General features: G+C 41.4%; 1 protein-coding gene across 1 annotated transcript in view; it reads right to left on the bottom strand.

Moving 5' to 3' along the window:
- Nucleotides 1-23,383, bottom strand: part of LOC104269868 (titin-like) — a gene marked incomplete at its 5' end in the record, with an annotated part of 134,428 nt that overhangs the window by 27,913 nt on the left and 83,132 nt on the right. The window contains 13 exon segments of the mRNA XM_009867494.1: nucleotides 145-17,250; nucleotides 17,368-17,670; nucleotides 17,765-18,352; nucleotides 18,483-18,779; nucleotides 18,864-19,061; nucleotides 19,513-19,617; nucleotides 19,710-20,300; nucleotides 20,454-20,741; nucleotides 20,836-21,126; nucleotides 21,234-21,521; nucleotides 22,296-22,601; nucleotides 22,695-22,997; nucleotides 23,087-23,383. Coding sequence (XP_009865796.1) covers nucleotides 145-17,250; nucleotides 17,368-17,670; nucleotides 17,765-18,352; nucleotides 18,483-18,779; nucleotides 18,864-19,061; nucleotides 19,513-19,617; nucleotides 19,710-20,300; nucleotides 20,454-20,741; nucleotides 20,836-21,126; nucleotides 21,234-21,521; nucleotides 22,296-22,601; nucleotides 22,695-22,997; nucleotides 23,087-23,383 — 20,961 coding nt within the window.

The raw sequence follows: 23,383 nt of genomic DNA, 5'->3' as shown, positions 1-23,383 counted from the left end.
CATCTGTAAAACCACAGACGTACCTACCACAGAATGTTTTTTTTTACTGTAAAGAATTAAGACTTTTAATATTATATTGAAGCAAACATTTTAAAACATGTATTGTTTAAAATATTAACAAGTATTTTTCTTAGTAAAACTCACCTGTTATTTTCGTTCCTTCCTTGGTCTCAGAAGGCACTCCAACACCATACTCATTTTCTCCAGAAACCCGGAAGTAATAAATGGCGCCTTCTTGCAAGCCAGTCACCTTGTAGGACAGGCGATGACAGTTGTTTGTCACAGTGACCCACGCTTTTTTGCTAGCTTCTCGTTTTTCAATAACATAGTTCTTTACAGGTGCTCCACCATCATTTTCAGGAACATCCCAGAATAACACAGCGGATTCTTTGGTCACGTCTTTTGCTGCAATATTAGATGGTGGGCCAGGAGTATCAAGAACTTTGACAATTAAAGTCAAGGTAGCAGTGTTCAGGATGTTTTGCAATGTTAGTGTGTATTTTCCAGAATCATTTCTTGTTGCTTTTTCAATAGTAAGAGATGTGCAATTATCTGAAGTATCAATGCTTGCTCGTGTACGGAGATCAGTGTCTGGTTTGTTCCATGTTACATTTGGGACTGGTTTGCCTCTGAAAGGAACAGTCATTGTGAATGATCCTCCAGCCTTTACAATTAAAGTCTTTCGCATTTCACTGTCAATGTCAAAGACAGGTTCTTCTTCTCTTTCTTTTGCCACCTGAGGTTCTGAAACATCACTTGGTTCACTGACACCCATTTTGTTAATGGATTTCACTCTAAAGACATACTCAGAGCCTGATACTAACCCAGTTACAGTGTATTCTGTGCCTCTTAAGTTCTGAATAGCAATTGACCAGTCAGTTTCATCAGTTTTCTTGTATTCAACTGTGTATCCCGTTACTGGAGCACCTCCATCAAACAATGGCTTCGTCCACCCAATTGTGATATTAGACTTTGTAGAATCCATAATCTTAGGTTTAGATGGTGGAGATGGCAAGAAGATTGGATCTTCTGCCCGAATCAATGGTGTGGTTTCACTTGGAAGACTGAGGCCAGCAGCATTTTCTGCATAAACACGGAATTCATATTCACATCCTTCACGGAGACCAGATGATTTCACTCTTAAATCATAAACTGGCTTTTTGTTTACACGAATCCACCTCAGGCTAGTTTTCTCACGCCTTTCAATTACATAGCCAGAGATCTCATTGCCTCCGTCAGACTCAGGTCTTGCCCAGCACAGAGTTATCGAATCTTTGCTCACACTGGTGATCTCTAAAGATGTAGGTGGACTTGGAACCGTAAACGGGTCTAGGGCTTTGACAGCAATACTTTCTAGAGGCTCACCAACACCATATTTGTTAACTCCCATCACTCTGAAAATATATTCATTACCCTTCAGTAGTTTTGTCACTTTGCAGGATGTTGTTTTAAGCTCTCCTTCACAAAGCGTCCATGCAATTCTGCTAGTCTCACGTTTTTCTACAATATAATAATCAATATCTGCACCACCATTTTCTTGAGGAGGTCCCCATGATAAATGGCACTTTTCAGCAGTAAGGCCATTTATTTCTAATGGGCCTGCAGGTGGGCCAGGTCTATCAAGTACTTTGCAGTTAATTGCCAAAGATTTTGTTCCTGCAACATTTTGTAATGTTAGTAAATACTGTCCTGAGTCACCTCGGATACAGTCCTTAATGGTTATTGCAGTAGTGTGATCTGTTGAGGCTATTTCAACTCTAGCTTTTCCTTCAAGCTCCTTGCCATCCTTTGTCCATGAAACCACTGGTATCGGCCGTCCTGCAGTATCAGCACTGACTTTGAAGACTTCTCCAGCTTTCACAACTACAACATCCCTGAATTTGGCATCAATCATAATTCTTGGAGCCTCTACATCATCTTTTACAGTCACAGGTCCAGTTGATTCAGATGGCTGGCTGAAGAGTCCAGCAGCATTCTTTGCTATCACACGGAATTCATATCGCTGGTCTTCTGTAAGTCCACCTACGTCAAAGTATGTTTCTTGCACGTTAGTAAAATTACACTTTAGCCAACGACCATCTGGTATCTCTCTGCGTTCAATAATATATCCTGTGACTTTAGCTCCACCATCATATTCTGGTTTAGTCCATTTAAGTGAGACACATGTTCTTGTAATATTTGTAACTTCTGGCTGACCAGGAGGATCACATGGATCTCTTGCAGCAACTGGTTCACATGATTTACTGCATTTGCCTATTCCGGCAATGTTTTCAGCGTACACACGATATTCATACATCAGTCCTTCATCAAGACCTGTAACTTTCATTTGAGTATCAGTGATAAGGCTCTTGTTGACTTTTGTCCAAAGAATGCTGCTTCTTTCCTTACACTCCAAGTGATATCCCAGTACTCTGCTACCTCCATCATTAACCGGTATCTGCCAAGTTACAATCATGAAAGCTTTAGTTGCATGGGCCACATGAGGAGTTCCAGGGGGTCCTGGAGGTTTGAATGGATACTCTGCCACAACAGAAGGAGAATTAGTGTAAGTGCTTTTCCCATAGCGATTTTCTGCACAAACACGGAACTGATATTCAGAGCCAGTAGTGAGTCGAGATACTTTAATTGATGTCCTTGCGACTGCTGCAGATACTACATCCCATGTTGTTGTGGTAGTGTCTCGCTTTTCTACAATGTAATTGCTAATATGGCACCCACCATCATACGCTGGAGGTTTCCAAGACAGAGTTACGCTATCAGCACTGACTTCATCAATATGCATATCAGTTGGTGGTCCTGGTCTGTCGAGGACAACTACAGTTAAAGTAGCTGTTGTTGATCCAGCAGTATTTGAAAGATGTAACTCATAATGCCCCAAATCTTCATTTGAAGCTTCCTTGATGGTCAGTGAAGTTGAAGTCTTTGATGTCTGAATATTTACCCTGGTTGTCTCTTTTAAGGGGTTTCCATCCTTCTTCCAGCTAACAGTTGGAAGAGGTCGCCCTCTGAATGGCACATCAATCTTAAGATCATCTCCGGCTTTCACAGTGAATGTGTTGAAAAGGAGCTCAGCAGATGGCTGGATTTCAATATCTTTTGCAATGACTGGGACACCAAGTTCTCTTGGATCACTTTTTCCTTTTTCATTAACAGCAATCACTCTGAAACTATACTCTTCTCCCATAGTTAACCCTGTTATTGTTGCTTCTAATGTTTTCACCTGTGTACACGCACTCCATTTTACACTTCCTTTAGTTTGCATTTCTACTACATAACCAGTAATTTTACTGCCACCGTCACTCTCTGGCTTTTCCCATTTAATTGAAGCAGAGTTGCGAGTCACATCGACAAGAACAACCTTTGCAGGAGGAGAAGGTGGTTCAGAAACCTTAACTGGGTCAGGTATTTCTGCTGGTAAGCCAGCCCCGTATTCATTTACGGCTAGAACACGGAAGTAATAACTACATCCTTCTTGTAGCTGAGTAATTTTGAAGGAATTCTTAGTGCAATTGCTTGTAATTGTGGCATATGCCTTTCTTGTGGATTCTCGCTTTTCAACTACATAGTTGGTAATTTTAGCTCCACCATCAATAAGTGGTGGTTCCCAGGCTAATGTGACAAAATCTTTCTTCACTTCTCTGACTGTCAGGTTCATAGGTGCACTAGGAGTATCAAGCACTCTGACATTAACAAAAGCTGACTTTTTGCCACTGTTGTTCTCTAAATTAAGATTGTATCTACCACTATCAAATCTATTCACATTGTCAATGACCAGCATTGTATAGGAACTGGTGACTTCAATCTGAGCTCGGTCACTAATTGTTCCCTCTGCTTTCTCCCATTTCACTTCGGGTTCTGGTCTTCCTTTAATGGTGACAAAAAGGCGTAATGTACCACCAGCACGTACAGTGACTACTTTCCTGAGATCCGCATCAAGTTCAATTTCAGGAGGTTCAATCTTGTCTGCTGCTATGACTGTACCAGGTATAGTGGCAGGTTCTCCTACTCCTTCTGAGTTGATGGCACAGATACGGAAGTTATACTCCTGGTTCTCTTTAAGTTTTGTTACAGTGAACTGCTTTGCTTGTAGGCCTGTTGGTGGGGTGCAGGTAGTCCATTCATCAGCAGCAGCTTCTTTTACTTCTACTACATATCCCTTAACTGGAGCACCGCCATCGTAAATAGGCTTACTCCAGGCAAGAGAAACAGATGACCTGGAAGTGTCTGTAACCTTTGGATTGGTTGGTGGACCTGGTGGATATAATACATCACAAGCACGATAGAAAATGGATGGTTCACTGGGTTCGCCCACCCCTGCAGCGTTTTCAGCAGAAACTCTAAATTCATAGAAATGCCCATCGGTGAGACCTGTTACTCTGAATCGCAAGTCCATCAGCCTTTTCTTATTGCATTTGGTCCACCGGATACCATCTTTGTCTCGTTTTTCAAGTATATAACCTTCAATTTCAGCTCCCCCATTGTCTTCTGGGCGACCCCATGTTACCACCATAGAATCTTTTGTGATAGCTGAAACTTCAGGTGTTGAAGGAGGACCAGGGGGTTTGTATGGATTACAAGCTACAACTGGCTCAGATTCCAAGGGTTCTCCAATTCCATATTTGTTCACTGCCATTACACGGAAAATGTACTCATTTCCAGCAAGGAGTCTGGTTACTTTGTGGTTAAGAGCCTGCACATCTGTTGCTACTTGTGTCCACGAAAGCCTGCTTGTCTCTCTTTTCTCAATGATATAATGTGAGATACTAGAACCACCATCATGTAAAGGTGGAGCCCATGCCAAGTAGCATTTTTCTGCAGTGACACCTGTAATCTTCAGAGGTCCTTCTGGAGGTCCTGGCCTGTCAAGAACTTTTACAGTGATTGGTATAGACTTTGTGCCACCGACATTTCTGAGGTTAAGAGTATAGTGACCTCCATCTACTCTTATACAGTCTTTGACAGTAAGCATTGTTTTCTGAATCGTAGATTTAATTTCCATTCTCGCAGTTGTTTCTTCAAGGTCTTTACCATCTTTTGACCATGTAATGTCAGGAATTGGTTTGCCGTGGATGTCGGCTTCAAGAACAAAGGTTTCTCCAGCATGAACAACAATGACATCTTTGTATTTAGGATCCAGTGAAGCCCCTGGCGCTTCAATTTCATCTCTGGCCGTAATGGGCCCTGTACTTTCAGATGGCTCACTCAAGCAACCTGCTGCATTTCTTGCAATTACTCTAAATTCATATCGTTGGTCTTCAACAAGACCGCTTACTGTAAATTCTGTTTCCAAAACATTTGTAAAGCTGGCTTTCATCCAGCGACCATCTGGTAGTTCTCTCTTTTCTACAATATATCCAGTTATTTTGCTTCCACCATCATATTCTGGTTTTTTCCACTTCAGCGTGATACTATGTCTTGTAACAACAATGGCCTCTGGGCGGCCAGGTGGGTCACAAGGATCTCGAGCGACATACAATTCTGATACTTTGCTGACTTTGCCAATGCCAACAATGTTTTCAGCAGAAACTCTGAACTCATACTCTAGACCTTCTTCAAGACCATCTGTTTTATATTTGGTGTCTGCAATGGGTGACTTGTTCTGTTTAGTCCAAAGAATGCTGTTCTTATCTTTACGTTCAAGATGGTAGCCAAGAACTTTGCTTCCTCCATCATTGACAGGTTCATGCCACTGTACGATCATATGGTCTTTGGAAGCTGCTGTTACAAATGGGGTTCCAGGTGGCCCAGGCACCTTATAGGGGTATTGCACAACAACTGGTTTAGAATCCAAAGGAGAGCTCTTCCCATATCTGTTTTCAGCAAAAATCCTGAACTGGTATTCAGAACCTGTTTTAAGCTTTGTTGCTTTGATAGTTGTTCTTGCAACAGTTGCTGAAACAATGCTCCACGTGGTAGTGCTTGTCTCACGCTTTTCTACTATGTAGTTGCTTATCTGACAGCCACCTGTATAATCAGGTGGATCCCATGATAAAACAACAAAGTCTGCACTAATTTCATCAAAGCGTACAGGTCCTCGTGGTGGGCCAGGCTTTTCCAGTACTATTATGCTCAGGTGCTCTGTTGCTGTACCTGCTGTGTTTGTTGCTGTTACTGTATATTTACCAAAGTCTTCCTTGTTGCTTTCTTTAATATGTAAGATAGTCGATGCTGATGTATCTTGAATTTGTATTCTGGTTGTCTGTTTCAGTGGCTGCTCTTCTTTCGTCCAAGTAATAGTAGGTTTGGGTCTACCTAGAAATGGTACCTCTACCTTTAGATCTTCTCCAGCCTGTACACTGTATGTATTAAACATCAGTTTGAAACTTGGCTCAATTGTCAAGTCTTTAGCTATCACAGGAACGCCAAGTGCTCTGGGATCGCTTTTGCCTTTTTCATTGTAAGCGATCACACGAAATTGATATTCCTGTCCTGAACTCAAACCAGATACAACTGCATTGCAGGTTTTGGTCTCGCTAACAACACTCCATTTTTCTGTTCCTTTAGGCAGCATTTCAACAATGTATCCCAAAATTCTGCTGCCTCCATCGTGTTCAGGCTTTTCCCATGTAAGGGATGCACTTCTCTGAGTCACATCGGTGAGCGTTACTTTCCCAGGAGGCAGAGGTGGCTCTGAGGCTTTGACAGCATCCTTGGTTTCAGCTGGAGCACCAACTCCAAATTCATTTTCAGCCATAACTCTGAAGTAGTAAATAGCTCCTTCTGTAAGATTTTCGACTTTAAAACTTGTCTTGCTGCAGTTAGCACTTATGTTTGCAAATGCCTTCCTGGTTGACTCACGCTTGTCTATTACATAGTTCTTTACCTTTGCACCACCATCAATAATGGGTGGTTCCCAAGATAATACAGCAGAATCCTTCTTTATATCCTTTACTACTAGGTTTTGTGGTGGTCCTGGTGTGTCCAAGACCTTTACTGTAACAAACGCAGATTTAGAACCACTGCTGTTCTCCAACTTAAGAATGTACTTTCCAGCATCATTTCTATCACAGTTGTCAATTGAAAGTTGTGTGTAGTTTATTCCTTTATCAATCTGAACTTTTTCTGTGAATTCACCTTCTTCTCGAGACCATGTGATGTCGGGTGTTGGTCGTCCCCGGAATGGTATGTGAATCCTAGCCGAACCACCAGCTCTAACCACTATCCCTTTCCTTAGCTCTGAATCAATATCAAGTTCTGGAGCCTCAAGTTTGTCTTCTGGTTTAATAGTACCAGGAATTGATGCAGCCTCTCCTACACCAATCTTGTTGAGGGCACACACTCGTAGTTTATATTCTTGATGTTCAGTCAGCTTTTTGATTTCAAATCGAGTGGCACGTAGACCTGTCTGTGGAGTAACAAGTGACCATTCATCTTCATCTGCTTTACAAATTTCTACGAGGTATCCCTGGATTTCACAACCACCATCATAAATAGGTTTACTCCAACCAAGAGTAACTGAACTTTTGGTGGTATCCACAACATGAACATTTGTAGGTGGGCCAGGCTTGAACATGGGGTCACAAGCTTTAAAGTAAGGAGAAACTTGGCTTGGTTCACCCACTCCAGCAGCATTTTCAGCAGAAACTCTGAATTCATACTCATGATCCTCTGTTAATCCAGTAACTCTTAATCGCAAATCTGTAATTCGGCGTTTATTGCATTTTATCCATCTGATGCCCTCTCGGTCTCTCTTTTCTACAATGTAACCTATGATTTCACTTCCTCCGTCGCTATCTGGCCGGCTCCAGCAGACAGTCATAGAATCCTTTGTTATGTTGGTAATTTCCAAGGCCTTTGGTGGTCCAGGAGCCACAAATGGATTTTTCATCATTACTGGCATGGATTCTAGTGGCTCACCAACCCCATATTTGTTAACTGCCATAATACGGAAAACATATTCATTTCCTTCCAAGAGTTTTGTTACTTTCAGCATTGTAGGTAAAACTTCTGAAGCAACAACAGTCCATGCTAGGCGACTAGTTTCTCTCTTCTCTACAATGTAATGAGAAATATCACTGCCACCATCATGAAGAGGAGGAGCCCATGCCAATGAACATTTTTCAGCTGTAACTCCTGTTACCTGGACTGGGCCCTCTGGAGGTCCTGGCCTGTCCAGGACTTTTACATTTACTGGTACTGTCTTTGTTCCTGCCACATTAGAGGCTTCTAAAATGTATTGTCCACCATCAACTCTAATAGCATCTTTTACAATTATTAATGCACTGAAATCTGTGTTCTTTATTTCACATCTAGCATTTCCCTCGAGCTCTTTATCTCCTTTGTACCACTTAATGGTTGGTAGTGGCTTTCCATGAACGTCAGCCTCAAGTCTGAATGTTTCACCAGCATTCACAACAATTGTGTCTTTGTACTTTGGATCCATTGAAATCCGTGGAAGTTCTACTTCATCCCTTGCTGTTATTGGTCCTGTACTGTCAGAAGGCTTGCTTATCGCACCAGCAGCATTCTTTGCAATTACTCTAAATTCATATCTTTGGTCTTCAGTAAGTCCTGTTACAGTGAACTGAGTTTCAATGATATTTGTGAAGCTCGCTTTCATCCAGCGACCATCTGGCAAGTCACGTTTCTCTACAATATAACCAGTAATCTTACTTCCACCATCATATTCTGGTTTGGTCCACTGTAGAGTAATAGAGCTTCTTTTTATTATTATAGCTTCTGGGCGACCTGGAGGATCACATGGGTCTCGAGCTACATAGCACTCAGAAACTTTACTTGTTCTGCCCACACCAACAATATTTTCTGCAGAAACTCGAAACTCGTATTCAATTCCTTCTTCGAGGTTAGTTGTCTTAAAACTTGTGTCCTGAATAATAGTTTTGTTCACTTTAGTCCATAAAATGCTGTTTTTCTCCTTTCTCTCAAGATGGTAGCCCAACACTCTGCTGCCACCATCATTTATTGGTTCATGCCACTGTACGACCATGGAGTCTTTTGTAACCATTGTCACAAATGGTGTGCCAGGAGGTCCTGGCTCCTTGTAGGGGTACTGTGCTACAACTGGAGCAGATTCCAACGCAAAGCTCTGCCCATACCTGTTCTCAGCAAATATTCTGAATTGATATTCTGAACCGGTTTTCAGCTTAGTCACCTTCAGTACAGTTCTTGCCACAGTAGCTGAAACTGTTTCCCACACGGTGGTTGTTGTATCTCTCTTGTGGACGACATAGTTGGTGATTTGGCAGCCACCTGTGTACACTGGGGGATTCCATGATAGAGTAATGCTTTCTGCACTTATTTCATCAAACTTCACAGGTCCTACTGGAGGGTCAGGCTTGTCTAGAGTTATAATTTCAACAGAGGCAGACTTTTGCCCAACAACATTAGCCACAGTGATTTCATAAGTGCCACTGTCCTCTTTGCTAATTTCTTTAATATTCAGTATAGTGAGATCAGCCACATCACTAACATTGACTCTTGTCGTCTGCCTTAATGGCTGACCATCTTTTACCCAGGTAACTGTTGGTTTAGGCCGACCTGCAATTGGTACTTCTACTTTCAGATCTTGTCCCACCTGGATACTATAACTGTGAAAAGCAGGTCTTACATCAGGTTCAATCACCAGGTCTTTGGCAACTACTGGAACTGCAAGTGCTCTAGGATCACTCTTACCCTTTTCATTTACAGCCATTACTCTAAAAAGATATTCCTCCCCTTGTGTTAGGTTAGTAATAACTGCTTCAAGTGTTTTTACACGAGCACACTCTGACCACTTCTCACTACCCTTTGCTTGCATTTCAACGATGTATTGTATGATTTTGCTGCCACCGTCATGTTCAGGTTTTGCCCAGCTCAGCGAAACACTGTTTCTGGTGACATCATCCACTGTTATTTTCCCAGGAGGCTGTGGAACTTCAGCAACTTTAACTGGGTCACTGGTTTCTGCAGGGAGGCCAATTCCATATTCATTCTCAGCAGAGATTCTAAAGAAGTAATAGCAGCCTTCTTGAAGTTGATCTACTTTCCATGAAGTCTTGTGGCAGTTTGTTACAACAGCAGCATATGCCTTTCTTGTCGCTTCTCGCTTTTCAATAATGTAATTCTTTATTTTTGCTCCACCATCCAAGAGAGGAGGCTCCCATGAAAGTGAGACAGAGTCTTTAGTGATCTCTCTGATTTTTAAATTGATGGGTGCACTTGGGGTATCCAGTACTCTTACACTGACAAAGGCAGACTTTGTTCCACTGCTGTTTTCTAAAGTCAGAGTATACTTTCCAGTGTCAAATCTGTTAACATTGTCTAGAACAAGGGAAGTAAAACTGCTAGTGGTGTCAATAATAGCTGCGTCTCTGATGTCACCATCTGCTTTACCCCATTTTACTTCAGGTGTTGGACGACCTCTGATAGGAACAAACAGTCTTAAGGAACCTCCTGCCCTCACATTTACAATCTTTCTTAGTTCCATGTCAAGGTCAAGGTCTGGTGCCTCCATCTTTTCTTCCACAATAACAGAACCAGGGACATCTGCATGCTCTCCAACTCCTGCTTTATTAACTGCACATATGCGGAATTTATATTCATGTTTTTCTGCTAATTTTTCTACTTCCATGTGAGTATTCTTGATTCCAGTTGCAGGAGTACAAATTGACCACTCACCATCACTTACATCACATTTTTCCACAATGTATCCCTGAATTTCAGAGCCACCATCATAGATAGGTTTACCCCACGAAAGGAAAACTGAAGATCTTGTAACATCCACGACTCTAGGATTATTAGGTGGACCTGGCTTGTAAATAGGATCACATGCTTTGTAGTAAGTGGAAGGTGGGCTTGGTTCACTAAGACCAGCAGCATTTTCAGCTGAAACTCTGTACTCATAATCATGATTTTCTATAAGCCCAGTCACTCTGTAACGCAGTTCACTTATCAGGCGTTTGTTACATCTTGTCCAGCGAATACCTTCCTTATCTCGTTTTTCAAGGACATATCCTAGGATTTCACTACCGCCATCTGAGGCTGGCCTTTCCCATACAACAATCATAGAATCCTTGGTAATGGCTGTGACTTCTGGTGCCTTTGGTGGAAGTGGCACTACAAATGGATTCTTCGCGAGTACTGGTTCAGACTCAAGAGGTTCACCGACACCATATTTATTTACTGCCATGATGCGGAAAACATATTCATTTCCTTCTAAAAGTTTTGTAACCTTGCAATTTAGGGTTTGCACATTTGAATCAACGACTGTCCACACCAAGCGACTGGTTTCCCTTTTTTCTACAACGTAGTGTGAAATATCACTACCACCATCTTGTAGCGGAGGTTTCCATGACAGCATGCATTTTTCAGCAGTAATACCTGTAATCTCAACAGGTCCTTCTGGCGGTCCAGGTATATCAAGAACTTTGACGTTAACAGGAACTTTCTTTTCACCTGCAACATTCTTTGCCAGTAGTACATACTGACCACTGTCAACTCTAATGGCTTCCTTCACACTAAGGCTTGTTGCAAAATCAGTGCTTTTTATTTCCATACGAGCAGTGTTTGTCAGCTCATGATCGCCTTTCAGCCACTGAATGGAAGGTATTGGTTTGCCATGAACATCAGCATCGAGCCTGAATGACTCACCAGCATGCACTACAATAGCATCTTTGTATTTTGGATCCATGCTTATATGAGGTGGTTCTACTTCATCTCTTGCTGTTATTGCCCCTGAGCTCTCAGATGGTTCACTGAAAACACCTGCAGCATTTCGTGCTATAACGCGGAACTCATACCTCTGGTTTTCAACTAATCCAGTTACTTCAAATTGAGTATCAATGACATTTGTAAAGCTTGCTTTCATCCAACGACCATCAGGTAGCTCCTTCTTTTCAACAACATAGCCTGTGATCTTACTTCCACCATCATATACAGGTTTCTTCCACTGAAGTGTTACTGAGCTTCTAGTGACAATTATAGGTTCTGGACGACCTGGAGGGTCACATGGGTCACGTGCAGTATAGCATTCAGATGCTCTACTTGCCTTTCCAATACCCACTATGTTTTCTGCATAAACTCTGAACTCATATTCGAGACCTTCATCAAGGCCAGTTGTCTTAAATTTGGTATCTGGAATAGGTGTTTTGTTTAGTTTAGCCCACAGAATGCTGTTTCTTTCTTTGCTCTCCAAATGATAGCCAATGATCTTGCTACCACCATCATTGACTGGTTCATTCCATTGTACCACCATGCTGTCTTTTGAGACATTCGTTACAAAAGGTGTTCCAGGTGGACCAGGAACTTTAAATGGATATTGGGCTACAATTGACTCTGAAGTGAGATAGGTACTCTTTCCATATCTGTTCTCAGCTGCAATTCTGAACTGATACTCACAGCCAGTCTTTAACCGACATGCTTTTATAGTTGTCCTTGCAACAGTAGCTGACACAATCTGCCAAGTGGTGGTGGAAGTGTCTCTTTTTTCTACGATGTAATTATTGATAGAGCTACCACCATCATATGTGGGTGGTTCCCAGGAAATGGTAATACTATCTGCTGTTACTTCATCTACTTTTACTGGTCCAGTTGGAGGTCCGGGTTTGTCAAGGACAACAATATTTAGGTTCTCAGTTGCTTCACCTGCAGAGTTCGTAAGTTTAACTAAATATGTCCCCACATCTTCTCTGCACGCTTCTTTTATTGTTAACACGGTGTTATTTTCGGAACTTTCTGCATTTACTCTTGTAGTCTGCTTCAATGCCACATTATCTTTATGCCAAAACACTGCTGGTTTGGGTCGACCAACAAAAGGAACATCAACCTTTAAGTCCTCTCCTGCTAGGACACTGAAAGTGGTAAACAGTAGTTTGAAAGCTGGTGGAATCACAAGATCTTTTGCAACAACTGGTATACCCAGCTGGCGAGGATCACTGATACCTTTCTCATTCTGAGCTGAAACACGGAAGGTGTATTCTTCACCTTGGATCAATCCTGTGATAGTGGCTTCAGTAACTTTTACTGTAGCGCAAGTTGACCACTTTTCACTGCCTTTGCTTTGCATTTCTACAATGTAGCCCAGAATTCTGCTGCCACCATCATGTTCAGGTTTTTCCCAAGATAAGGATACACTATTTCTTGTCACATCCAGTAGAGTTATTTTCCCAGGTGGAAGCGGTCGTTCGGATACTTTTACGGATTCTGAAGTTTCGACTGGAAGCCCTATCCCATACTCATTTTCAGCTAGGACTCTGAAGTAGTAGTTACAGCCTTCTTGCAGGGAATCGACTTTCCAGCTGGTCTTGTGACAATTGGCATTAACAGTTGAATATGCCTTTCTTGTTGATTCACGCTTTTCAACAATGTAATTTTTTATTTTAGAGCCACCATCTATGAGAGGAGGCTCCCATGTGAGTGTAACTGATGACTTTGTAACTTCCTTTATTTTCAAATCTTGAGGTGCCCCTGGTGTGTCAAGAACTCTGACATTCACAAACGCTGACTTACTACCTGAACTGTTTTCAATTGTCAATATGTATTTGCCACTATCAAATCTATTTACATTTTCAACAATAAGTAGAGTGTAAGAGCTTGTTGATTCAATGGTTGCTCTATCCAAGGATTCCCCATGTTCTCTTGTCCATTTTACTTCTGGTGCTGGCCTTCCTTTAATTGGGACAAAGAGCCTTAGAGTACAGCAGGCTCTAATAGTGACAACTTTACGTAGTTCTGCATCAAGTTCAATCTCTGGAGGTAGCATTCTTTCTTCAGCTTTTGGAGTCCCAGGAACAAGAGCAGGTTCTCCAAGACCTTCAGAGTTCATAGCATAGATTCGTATTTTATATTCTTGATTTTCTTTCAGGTCAGTGATGGTAAAAGAAGTGGCCTTTAGACCTGCTGGTGGAGTTACAATCTTCCACTCATCTTCTTCAGGTAGTGCGATCTCAACCATGTAACCTGTGATCTCCGAACCACCATCATATATTGGTTTGTTCCATGCTATTGTAATTGAGGACTTGCTGCTGTCCAAAACACGAGGATTACCTGGGGGACCAGGTTTAAATACAGTATCACAAGCTTTATAGAATGGACTTGTTGGGCTTGGCTCACTGACTCCAGCCGCATTTTCAGCCATGACTCTGTATTCATATTCATGGCCTTCTGTCAGTCCAGACACTTTATAACGTAAGTCAGTAACAACCCGTTTGTTGCATTTCACCCACCGTAGGCCAGCCCTGTCTCGACGTTCCACAATATAGTTAGTTATTGGGCTACCACCATCAGAATCAGGATGTCCCCAACAGACAACCATAGAATCTTTCGTAATGGCTGTAACTTCGGGTGTTTTAGGTGGATCAGGTGGCACATACGGATTTACTGCAAGAACAGGCTCTGATTCCAGAGGTTCACCAACTCCATATTTGTTAACAGCCATAACACGAAACACGTACTCATTGCCCTTCAACAGCTTAGTAACCTTCAGTTTAGTTAACGGAACTTCTGTGGCTACAGCTGTCCATGCCAATCTACTGGTTTCACGTTTTTCAACCACATAATGGTCAATCTTTGCTCCTCCATCATCCAGTGGAGGTAGCCATGACAGCACACATTTTTCTGAAGTGACTTCAGACACAGCCAAAGGCCCTTCTGGGGGGCCAGGTCTATCAAGAACTTTAACATTGAAGATATGCTTGGCAAAGCCACCAGGATTCGTTGCGGTAAGCGTATAGGCACCGCCATCTCTTCTTGAGGAGTCTTTATTGATTAGAACAGTAGAGAAATCTGCTATTTTTATTTCTAATTTTGCTGTGCCTTCAAGTTCTTTTTCTCCTTTTGTCCATGCCATAGTTGGTGGAGGGCGACCTGAAACATCAGCCTCGAGTCTGAAAACTTCACCTGCTTTCAGCACTAAGGTGTCTTTATATTTAGCATCCACCTTTATCCTTGGTGCTTCAATATCATCTCTACAAGTTATTGCATCTGATGGTTCAGAGGGCTGACTAACAGCCCCACCAGCATTCCTAGCAATCACACGGAATTCATAGGCAGCATCTTCTGTCAAACCACTTACAGTGAATTCAGTCTCTAGTATATTGCTGAAATTAGCCTTCAGCCAACGGCCATTAGGAAGGTCTCTTTTTTCAACGGTGTAGCCAGTTATCTTAAAACCTCCATTGTATTCTGGTTTAGTCCACTTCAGTGTAACTGCATGTCTTGTAATGTTCAGAGGTATCGGCTTACCAGGTGGATCTATTGGGTCTAGTGCAAACACAGGTTCAGATGGCTTGCTTGGCTTACTCTTCCCAGCCAGGTTTTCTGCTATAACACGGAATTCATATGCGATGCCATCAGTAAGTCCAGTTGATTTAAAGATATTGCCGGATACCAGCATTTTACTTACAGTCTGCCAGAGAATGCCATTTCGCTCTTTTCTTTCAATGTGATATCCCAGAATTGGGCTTCCACCATCAGTAACAGGCTCATTCCAACTAATGGTCATGTTTTCTTTGGTGACTGCAATCACCTGAGGAGTGCCAGGGGGCCCAGGTACCTTGAACGGGTAGTTGGCAACTACAGACTCTGAAGTAATGGCTGGACCAATTCCATATCTGTTTTGCGCTTTAACACGGAACTGATACTCAACTCCAGTAGTAAGACGAGTGGCTTTAAATGTAGTACGTATCACTGTGGTTGCCAATTCAGTCCACGTGGTACTGTCAGTTTGACGCATTTCTACAACATAGTTACTTATTGGTACACCGCCATCATTTAGAGGAGGCTCCCAGGAGAATGTGAGAAAGTCAGATGAAATTTCATCAAATTTGATTGGTCCAGTAGGAGGTCCAGGTATGTCATGAACCTGAACTGTGATTACTTCACTGACTTCCCCAACAATATTTTTAGCTGACAGTGGATATTGACCACTATCACTTCGCATGCATTCATTGATGGTTAGTATGGTTGCAGTTGCAGTATTTTCGTAATTTACCCTCTGTGTTTGCTTAAGTATCTGGTCTTCTTTCTTCCAGGTCACAGTAGGCCTTGGACGACCAAGCACAGGGATTTCAATCTTAATATTGTCACCTGCTTTGGCAATGACTGTTTTCTGGTAAATACCACGGAGGTCAAACTCTGGTAGCATTGTTTGCTCCTTGATAATAACTGGCCTGCTTTCTCTTGGGGCACTTCTTCCAGCACTGTTAACTGCCATAACCTGGAAAGTATACTCTTCATTTTCAGTTAGATTTTTTACTACACAGTCCAGTGCTTTCACAGTGGTGATGTGTGCCCACTGGTTGGTTCCTTTTCTCTGTGCTTCAATTACATACCCAGTGATCTTGCTGCCACCATCATGTTCTGGTTTAGGCCAAGCCAAGCTAACTGAGTTCCGTGTTACATCCATAATATTAAGGCTCTCAGGTGGGGATGGTGCCTCAGAAGCTCTTACTGGTTCTGTAGTTTCAGCTGGTTCACCAATACCATACTCATTTTCGGCCAGCACTCTAAAATAGTATTCAGACCCCTCAGCCAAATTAGGAACCCTGAAGGAACACTTCTGGCAGTTGGTTGAGACTGTTGCATATGCTTTCCGAGTCGATTCACGTTTCTCAACAATATAGTTTGTTATACGTGAACCGCCATCTATCAGAGGCATATCCCATTGGAGGGTGATGCTGTCTTTGGTTATTTCTCTAGGCTTAAGGTTTATTGGTGGACCTGGTGTATCCAAGACTTTTACATTTACAAAGCCAGTCTTCTTACCAGCAGCGTTTTCAAGAGTCATTACATATTTTCCTGCATCATATCTGGTGCACTCTGTGATAATCAAGAGTGTAAAAGAGTCTGTGTTTTCAATACTGGCACGTCCTTTGAGTGAAACATCATCTTTTGTCCATGTGACTTCTGGAGTTGGACGTCCTTTAATTGGCACAAAAATCCGAATAGTTAATCCAGCTCTAACAACAAGTGTTCTTCTTAGCTCAGCATCTAACTCAAAGTCAGGAATCTCTTCCCGGTCTTTGATTTCCACGCTTGGAATCATTGCTGGTTCACCAACACCTGCAGCATTCATGGCAGAGATTCTGAAATTGTATTTTGCTCCTGTCTGCAGATGAGCAACAACAAACTGAGTGATTCTTAAAGCAGTCCCTGTTGTGTCTTTTACCCATTCTTCTTCTCCTTCTTTTTGATGCTCTACTACATAGCCAATGATGTCAAGACCACCGTCATAGTGAGGCTTGCCCCAGGCTAAAGATGCACTTGTCTTTGTAGTATCAGTCACTCTTGGATTTGCAGGTGGACCAGGTGGGTCTGAAAATTGAGGAAAAGACAAAATATTACATTACAGAGGAATTCACTCTTATGCTTGCAGAAAGTACTCCCTGTCTAGCCCACCCATTCCCCAAAAAGAAAAGACATGATACTAACATGCAGCATCCTTGCACATGACTGAGTTTGAAGCATCACTTGGTGGTCCAACTCCTGCTCTATTTTCTGCACTGACCCGGAATTCATATTCATTTCCTTCCAAGAGACCGGTTACTTTGCATCTAAGATCTGAAACTGGCTTCTTTGTTGCTCTGACCCATCTTAAACCTTTCTTTTCTCTTCGCTCCACATGGTAACCTGTGATTTCGCTTCCACCATCATCTGCTGGCCTTTTCCAGGTAACTGTAACGGTACTTTTAGTTACATTTGTTACTTCTGGTTTTCCAGGAGGGCCTGGAGGACCTATTAAGGAAGCAAAAAAGCACAGTTTAAACAAAAATCAAGTCTCTGGAGATTAACAAAGACACACTAGAGCCTCTTAGCTTGTTCTACATACCAAATCTGTCCACCATTTTAACTGGTTCTGATTGTACTGGTTCACCCTTGCCATATTGATTTACTGCCGAGACACGGAAAACGTATTCATTTCCTTGAATGAGCTTGCTAACAACATGCCTACAGCTTTCAATGTTTTCAGCAACCAATGTCCAGAGCAGTCGGCTAGTTTCTCTCTTCTCAAGAACATATGATTTGACTGGTGATCCACCATCTTCTGCAGGAGGTGACCATGTAAGAGTTGCTTTTTCTGCTGAAACATTGCTGATCTCAATAGGCCCCGGAGGTCCTGGAACATCTAAAACTTTCACGTGTACACTTTCCTGCTTAGTGCCAAAAGGATTTGTAGCAGTGATTGTGTATTCTCCAGAATCTTTTCTGGCTGCATATTTGACAGTTAGAGTAGAAGAAGTAGGTGTGGTTTCAATGTGCACAAGCTCTGAAGGTCTAAAGTCTTTTCCAGCTTTTGACCATGCTGAAGTTGGAGGTGGTTTGCCACGGATACTAATAGCAGACACAGTAATCGTATCTCCCGCTTTTACTGTCAAACCTTCCTTCAAAGTAGGATCAATAACGATCGTTGGTGCCTCTGTCAAAACAAACAAAAAAAACACAATAAAAATCCCCTATTGTTATAACAAGAACGTAGGAAGAAAAAAAAGAGGATTTGGTATTAATTATATAAATAAAAATCTACAGTTTTAGTGCCATTTACATACCATACTCATCCTTGCATATTATGGTGTCTGTGGGTTCAGAAGGAGGACTGATTGCTCCAGCAGTGTTCTTTGCTCTAATTCTGAACTCGTATTTGGAGCCTTCAATTAGGTCAGTTACAGTAAATGCACAGTCTGGAACATTCACGTGGTTAGCTTTTGTCCAAGACTTTGAGGGTAAATCACGCTTTTCAACAATATAACCAGTTAACTTATGTCCACCATCATATTTTGGTTCTGTCCAGATAAGAGTTACTGAGTTCCTAGTTACATTGATAACTTCAGGTTTCCCAGGGGGATCTAGAAGAAAAAAACATGTATAGTGGTCAAAAAAAAGTTATTTCAAATATTGGAATGTTCCTTTTTATTCTCTTGATGACTCACCAATAGGATCAAGTGCCACAACTGGTTCAGATGGCAGACTTGGTTTACCTACTCCAGCCAAATTGATTGCCATTACTCTGAATTCATATTCCAGACCTTCAGTTAACCCTGTCACTCTATAATCTTTCATTCTTATTGGCGTTGTATTTGCTCTCTTCCACAAAAGACTGTTTCGTTCTTTGACTTCAATGTGATAACCTGCAAAATAAATGGTGAAATGAAAATTTGAGTATTTTCTAGTAATCTTAATTTCTTGTATTATTGTAAAACATCATACTGCCTACATGGCATTTCACACAGGTATTGTGCAAGAGGAACACTGAAAACCAGAATAAGAAATGGATGTGGACATGTAAATGTAAATTGCTAATTTTATAGATTGAAGTAATGTAACCTATAGATGAGTTTGTTTTTCTTTTCTTTAGATGCTCTGTATGAAAATATTCTGTTAGTCTTTTCTTGACTTTTAAGGTTGTTGGGTTTTTTTGTTGTTTTTTTTTTTTCAAATTAATCAGAAAGAGTAGGAAGTAAAACAGTGAAATTGGTCACTCAGTTTAAAGCACAAACACCTGATAGTTTTATCTTACCCTTTGACAGAGAGAAAGAACTATTAAGAACTGAAATGGTAGGGAGGCTTCTGGGGACATACCTGTGATCGGTGAGCCTCCAGTTCTTCTGGGGTCAGTCCAACTTAAAGCAACAGATTCATGCCGAACATCAACAATGTTGGGAGGTGGAGGAGCATCAGGCACATCTAAACGATGTTGAAAAAGGGCATTTGCATTAAAAATAAGTATCAGCACTAAAACATTTTTTTCAGTTTTGAAAATTAGAATGGATACTTACCAAATGGATGTTTTGCAATGACAGGCTCAGATTTAAGACCTTCACCTACTCCGTATTTATTTTCAGCCCTTATCCTGAATGTATATTCATTTCCTTCATGAAGTCTTGTAACTCTAAATGTGGTTTTCTGGACTGCGGAGGCACAAGTCACCCACTTATTGTTTACATTATCTCTCTTCTCTAGGACATAGTTAGTGATTTCTGAACCACCATCATCTTTTGGAGGGCCCCACTTTAACGTCATGGCATCAGCTGTGACTTCTTCAAATTTCACTGGACCTGTTGGTATGCCAGGTTTGCCAACAACTTTCACAGTAATAATGCCTTCCCTGCTGCCAACAACATTCTTCAGAGTTATTGTGTATTTTCCAGCATCAGCTTTCTGGCAGTCATGTACTACAAGTGTGGTGTTAACTGCAGTAGATTCAAATGCAACTCTTCCACTCTCAGTAAGTGCCTGGTCTTCATCTTTCTTCCAAGTTACTGTTGGGACAGGCTTGCCTTTAATTGGGATTTTAAGACGGAAATTGCTACCCTCTTTAGCTGTATAGCATAAATCAGGTAGATCTCTTAAGTCAAGATCAGGTGCCACTGCAAAAATAAAAGAAACCAATTATTCAACTATGCATAAACTGTCATAAATTTAAGATGCTGATTTGTATGCATGCATAGTAATGATAGTAAGCATAAACCAAAGGTAATCTGGGTGAAACATCGAATAAATGATCTTAAGTTGCTTCTTACCAACATCATCTCTTGCCACAATTGTGAGCTCTGTTGGAGTTCCATATCCAGCATCATTTTGGGCTCTCACCCTGAAAGTGTATTCCTGTCCTTCTTTTAGGTCTCTCATTGTAAAATGGAGGTTCTTTGCCCGCATGACTTCTTGCCATTTATCTTCACCAATGAGGACTTCGACAATATATGCAAAAATGCGGCTTCCACCATCGCTGATAGGTTTTTTCCATACTAAATTGCATGATGATTTTGTTACAGCTGAAGCTTTTAGATCCACAACTGGCCCAGGTGTTTCTAGAAGGAAGAAAATCATGGTTAAGTGTCCATTCAAGCTGAAAATAAAAACTACTTGAATACCAAAATGCCACAATGGATTAATTTTTCTCACCAGAAGCTTTAACAGCATCACGAGTTTCACAGGGATCACCAATACCATATTCGTTTTCAGCAAAAACCCTGAAGAAGTAAGATTTGCCTTCTTCTAAGTTAGTTATCCTGCAGCTTGTCTTTGGACATTCTGTTGTTACTGTGGACCATGACTTTCTTTCTGCATCACGTTTTTCAATGACATAATTTGTGATTGGACTGCCACCATCTATTAACGGAGGCTCCCATGTGATGAAGGCAGAATCCTTAGATGCTTCCTTTACAATCAGGTTAATTGGAGGGCCTGGAGTATCTAGATGAACACAACAACACCACATTTGCTTTAGTAAACAAAATAAAAAAGATTATCAGTTAAAAAGCTAACAAATACATTGTAATGGGGAAAACCCTGACACTTACCAAGTACTTTTACAACAATGGTGTATGACTTTTGGCCACAGCTATTCTCCAGACTGAGGACGTATTTTCCAGCATCATATTTGTTTACATTTTCACAACGCAGGAAAGTATCAAAATCAGTTGACTTGATGTCTAGTCCTTGTCTATCTCTTAAGTTGGCACCCACTTTAGACCACGTTATCTTTGGAGGTGGACGTCCTCTTACTGGCACATAAAGTCTCATTGTGACTCCAGCACGTAACACAAGGACTTTCCTTAGTTCTGCATCAAGTTCTCCTTCAGGAGGAACTGTGTGTTGCACAAAAACCATAAAATTAAAACCTCATCTTTAAGACTATCACTAACGTTACTGTGAGAAAAAGTCCCTCTTTACTGGCCTTTCAGTAATCAACTTGTTCTCATGCCCATGATGATTTGAGTGAGTTAGTGTCCTAACTCTCATTTCACGATCATCCGCAAACTTGGCATTTTTTGGCACTGATTTCACTTCCTTTTTTCTCTGCCTTTTCCACCATTTACATTACTTACCATATGCAGAAGTCTCCTAGTTCCCCTAGAATTCAAAGGGGTTTCAAATATGCCTGCACTGTACTGTTTACCTTGAACCAAGACACTTCTGCCAAGTGATGATTTTGTACATGCAGCAAAATGCATACAGCAGGCTAGGCTCTTAAGGAATAAGTGTCATACAATTAAATAGTGTGCCACACAGATGCTTAGAATAGCAATCTTGGCTTCAAATTATTTAGAAGACATGAAGAAGATGGAAAGATTTGAGAATAAAGAGAGATCTGAAAAATCAAATTTTAGGATTAGAGAAAGAAAAATTTCTTGAAGACTCAAAAGAGGAGGCAGAAGAAAAAAGCAGACACCTGTGAGATTCTACTCAATTCCTAACTGCCCTTTAGTCTTCCAAATTAGCCACTTTTAGCCTACATTTCTGGAGAAATGACACATTCCAAATTAATCTGCTTCTGTCATCTGTGACAAACTCTGCCTTTGCAATTTATCCCATCAGTTAAAATAAAAGTCAAGAAGATAATTTGTTTTCAGTGAACATACTTAAAATGTCTTTGGCAGTGTGTTTATCAGGAACATCACTTGGATCACTGTATCCAATCTTATTGACAGCATAAACACGGAACTGGTACTCTGTATCTTCTATCAGGCCTGTTACTACGAATTGCGTAGCCTGTAAGTTCTTGGGTAGATTGCATCTGACCCAGTTGTCCGTGTCAGCTCTTTTTGCTTCCACTAGATAACCAATAATAGGGCTTCCTCCATCAAAGGCTGGCTTGCTCCAAGACAGGCTTATTGAATTACGAGTAGTATCAACAACTTTTGGGAAAGCAGGCGGGCCAGGAGGATCTGAGAATTAAAACAACATAAAGTTATTGCAGCAAATGCGGTACCAAAGTATTTGGAAATAAAAATGAAAAATATCTGAGACTTTTAGCTTACATTGAGGATCACGAGCATACACTGCTTTAGATGGTGCGCTAGGCTTGCCAGGTCCAGCCTTATTCAATGCTATCACCCGGAACTCATATTCTGTTCCTTCTTGGAGTGCGGTAGCCTTTACAGTTCTTTCAATGACAGGCTTTCTGGTTACCTTTGTCCAGTTAAGAGCCTTAGTCTCACGCTTCTCAAGTATATAACCAGTTATTGGGGACCCACCATCACTAGCTGGTGGCTTCCAGCTAACAGTCATGAAGTCCTTTGTTACATTGCTAATTACTGGTGGATCACAAGGTCCGGGAACATCTGTGAAGATTTATTTGAAAGTTATGTTTACATTCATAAATGTACATCAAAAAACAGTGACTAATGAAGCTATCTCACAAAGCACTTACCATATGGATTCTTAGCAACTGCTGGTTCGGTCAAGATAGGGTCTCCAACACCGTATTTGTTTTCAGCGCATATGCGGAACTGATACTCATGTCCTTCTATTAGTTTCTCCACTGTGCAGCTTGTAATGGGTACATTGGCACTGACCTGGGCCCAGTTTGGTCTGCTTGTTTCACGCTTGTCTACAATGTAGTTAGTAATTTCTGAACCTCCATCTTCCAGAGGAGGCTCCCAAGAAAGCATTGCACGATCTGCATACATATGTTTGATTTTAACGGAGGCCGGTGGACCAGGCTTAT

The sequence above is a fragment of the Apaloderma vittatum genome, unplaced genomic scaffold (genome assembly GCF_000703405.1).
Source record: "Apaloderma vittatum isolate BGI_N311 unplaced genomic scaffold, ASM70340v1 scaffold11824, whole genome shotgun sequence".
Classification (NCBI taxonomy): Eukaryota; Metazoa; Chordata; class Aves; order Trogoniformes; family Trogonidae; genus Apaloderma; species Apaloderma vittatum.
This window is presented reverse-complemented; position numbering and strand designations above follow the sequence as displayed.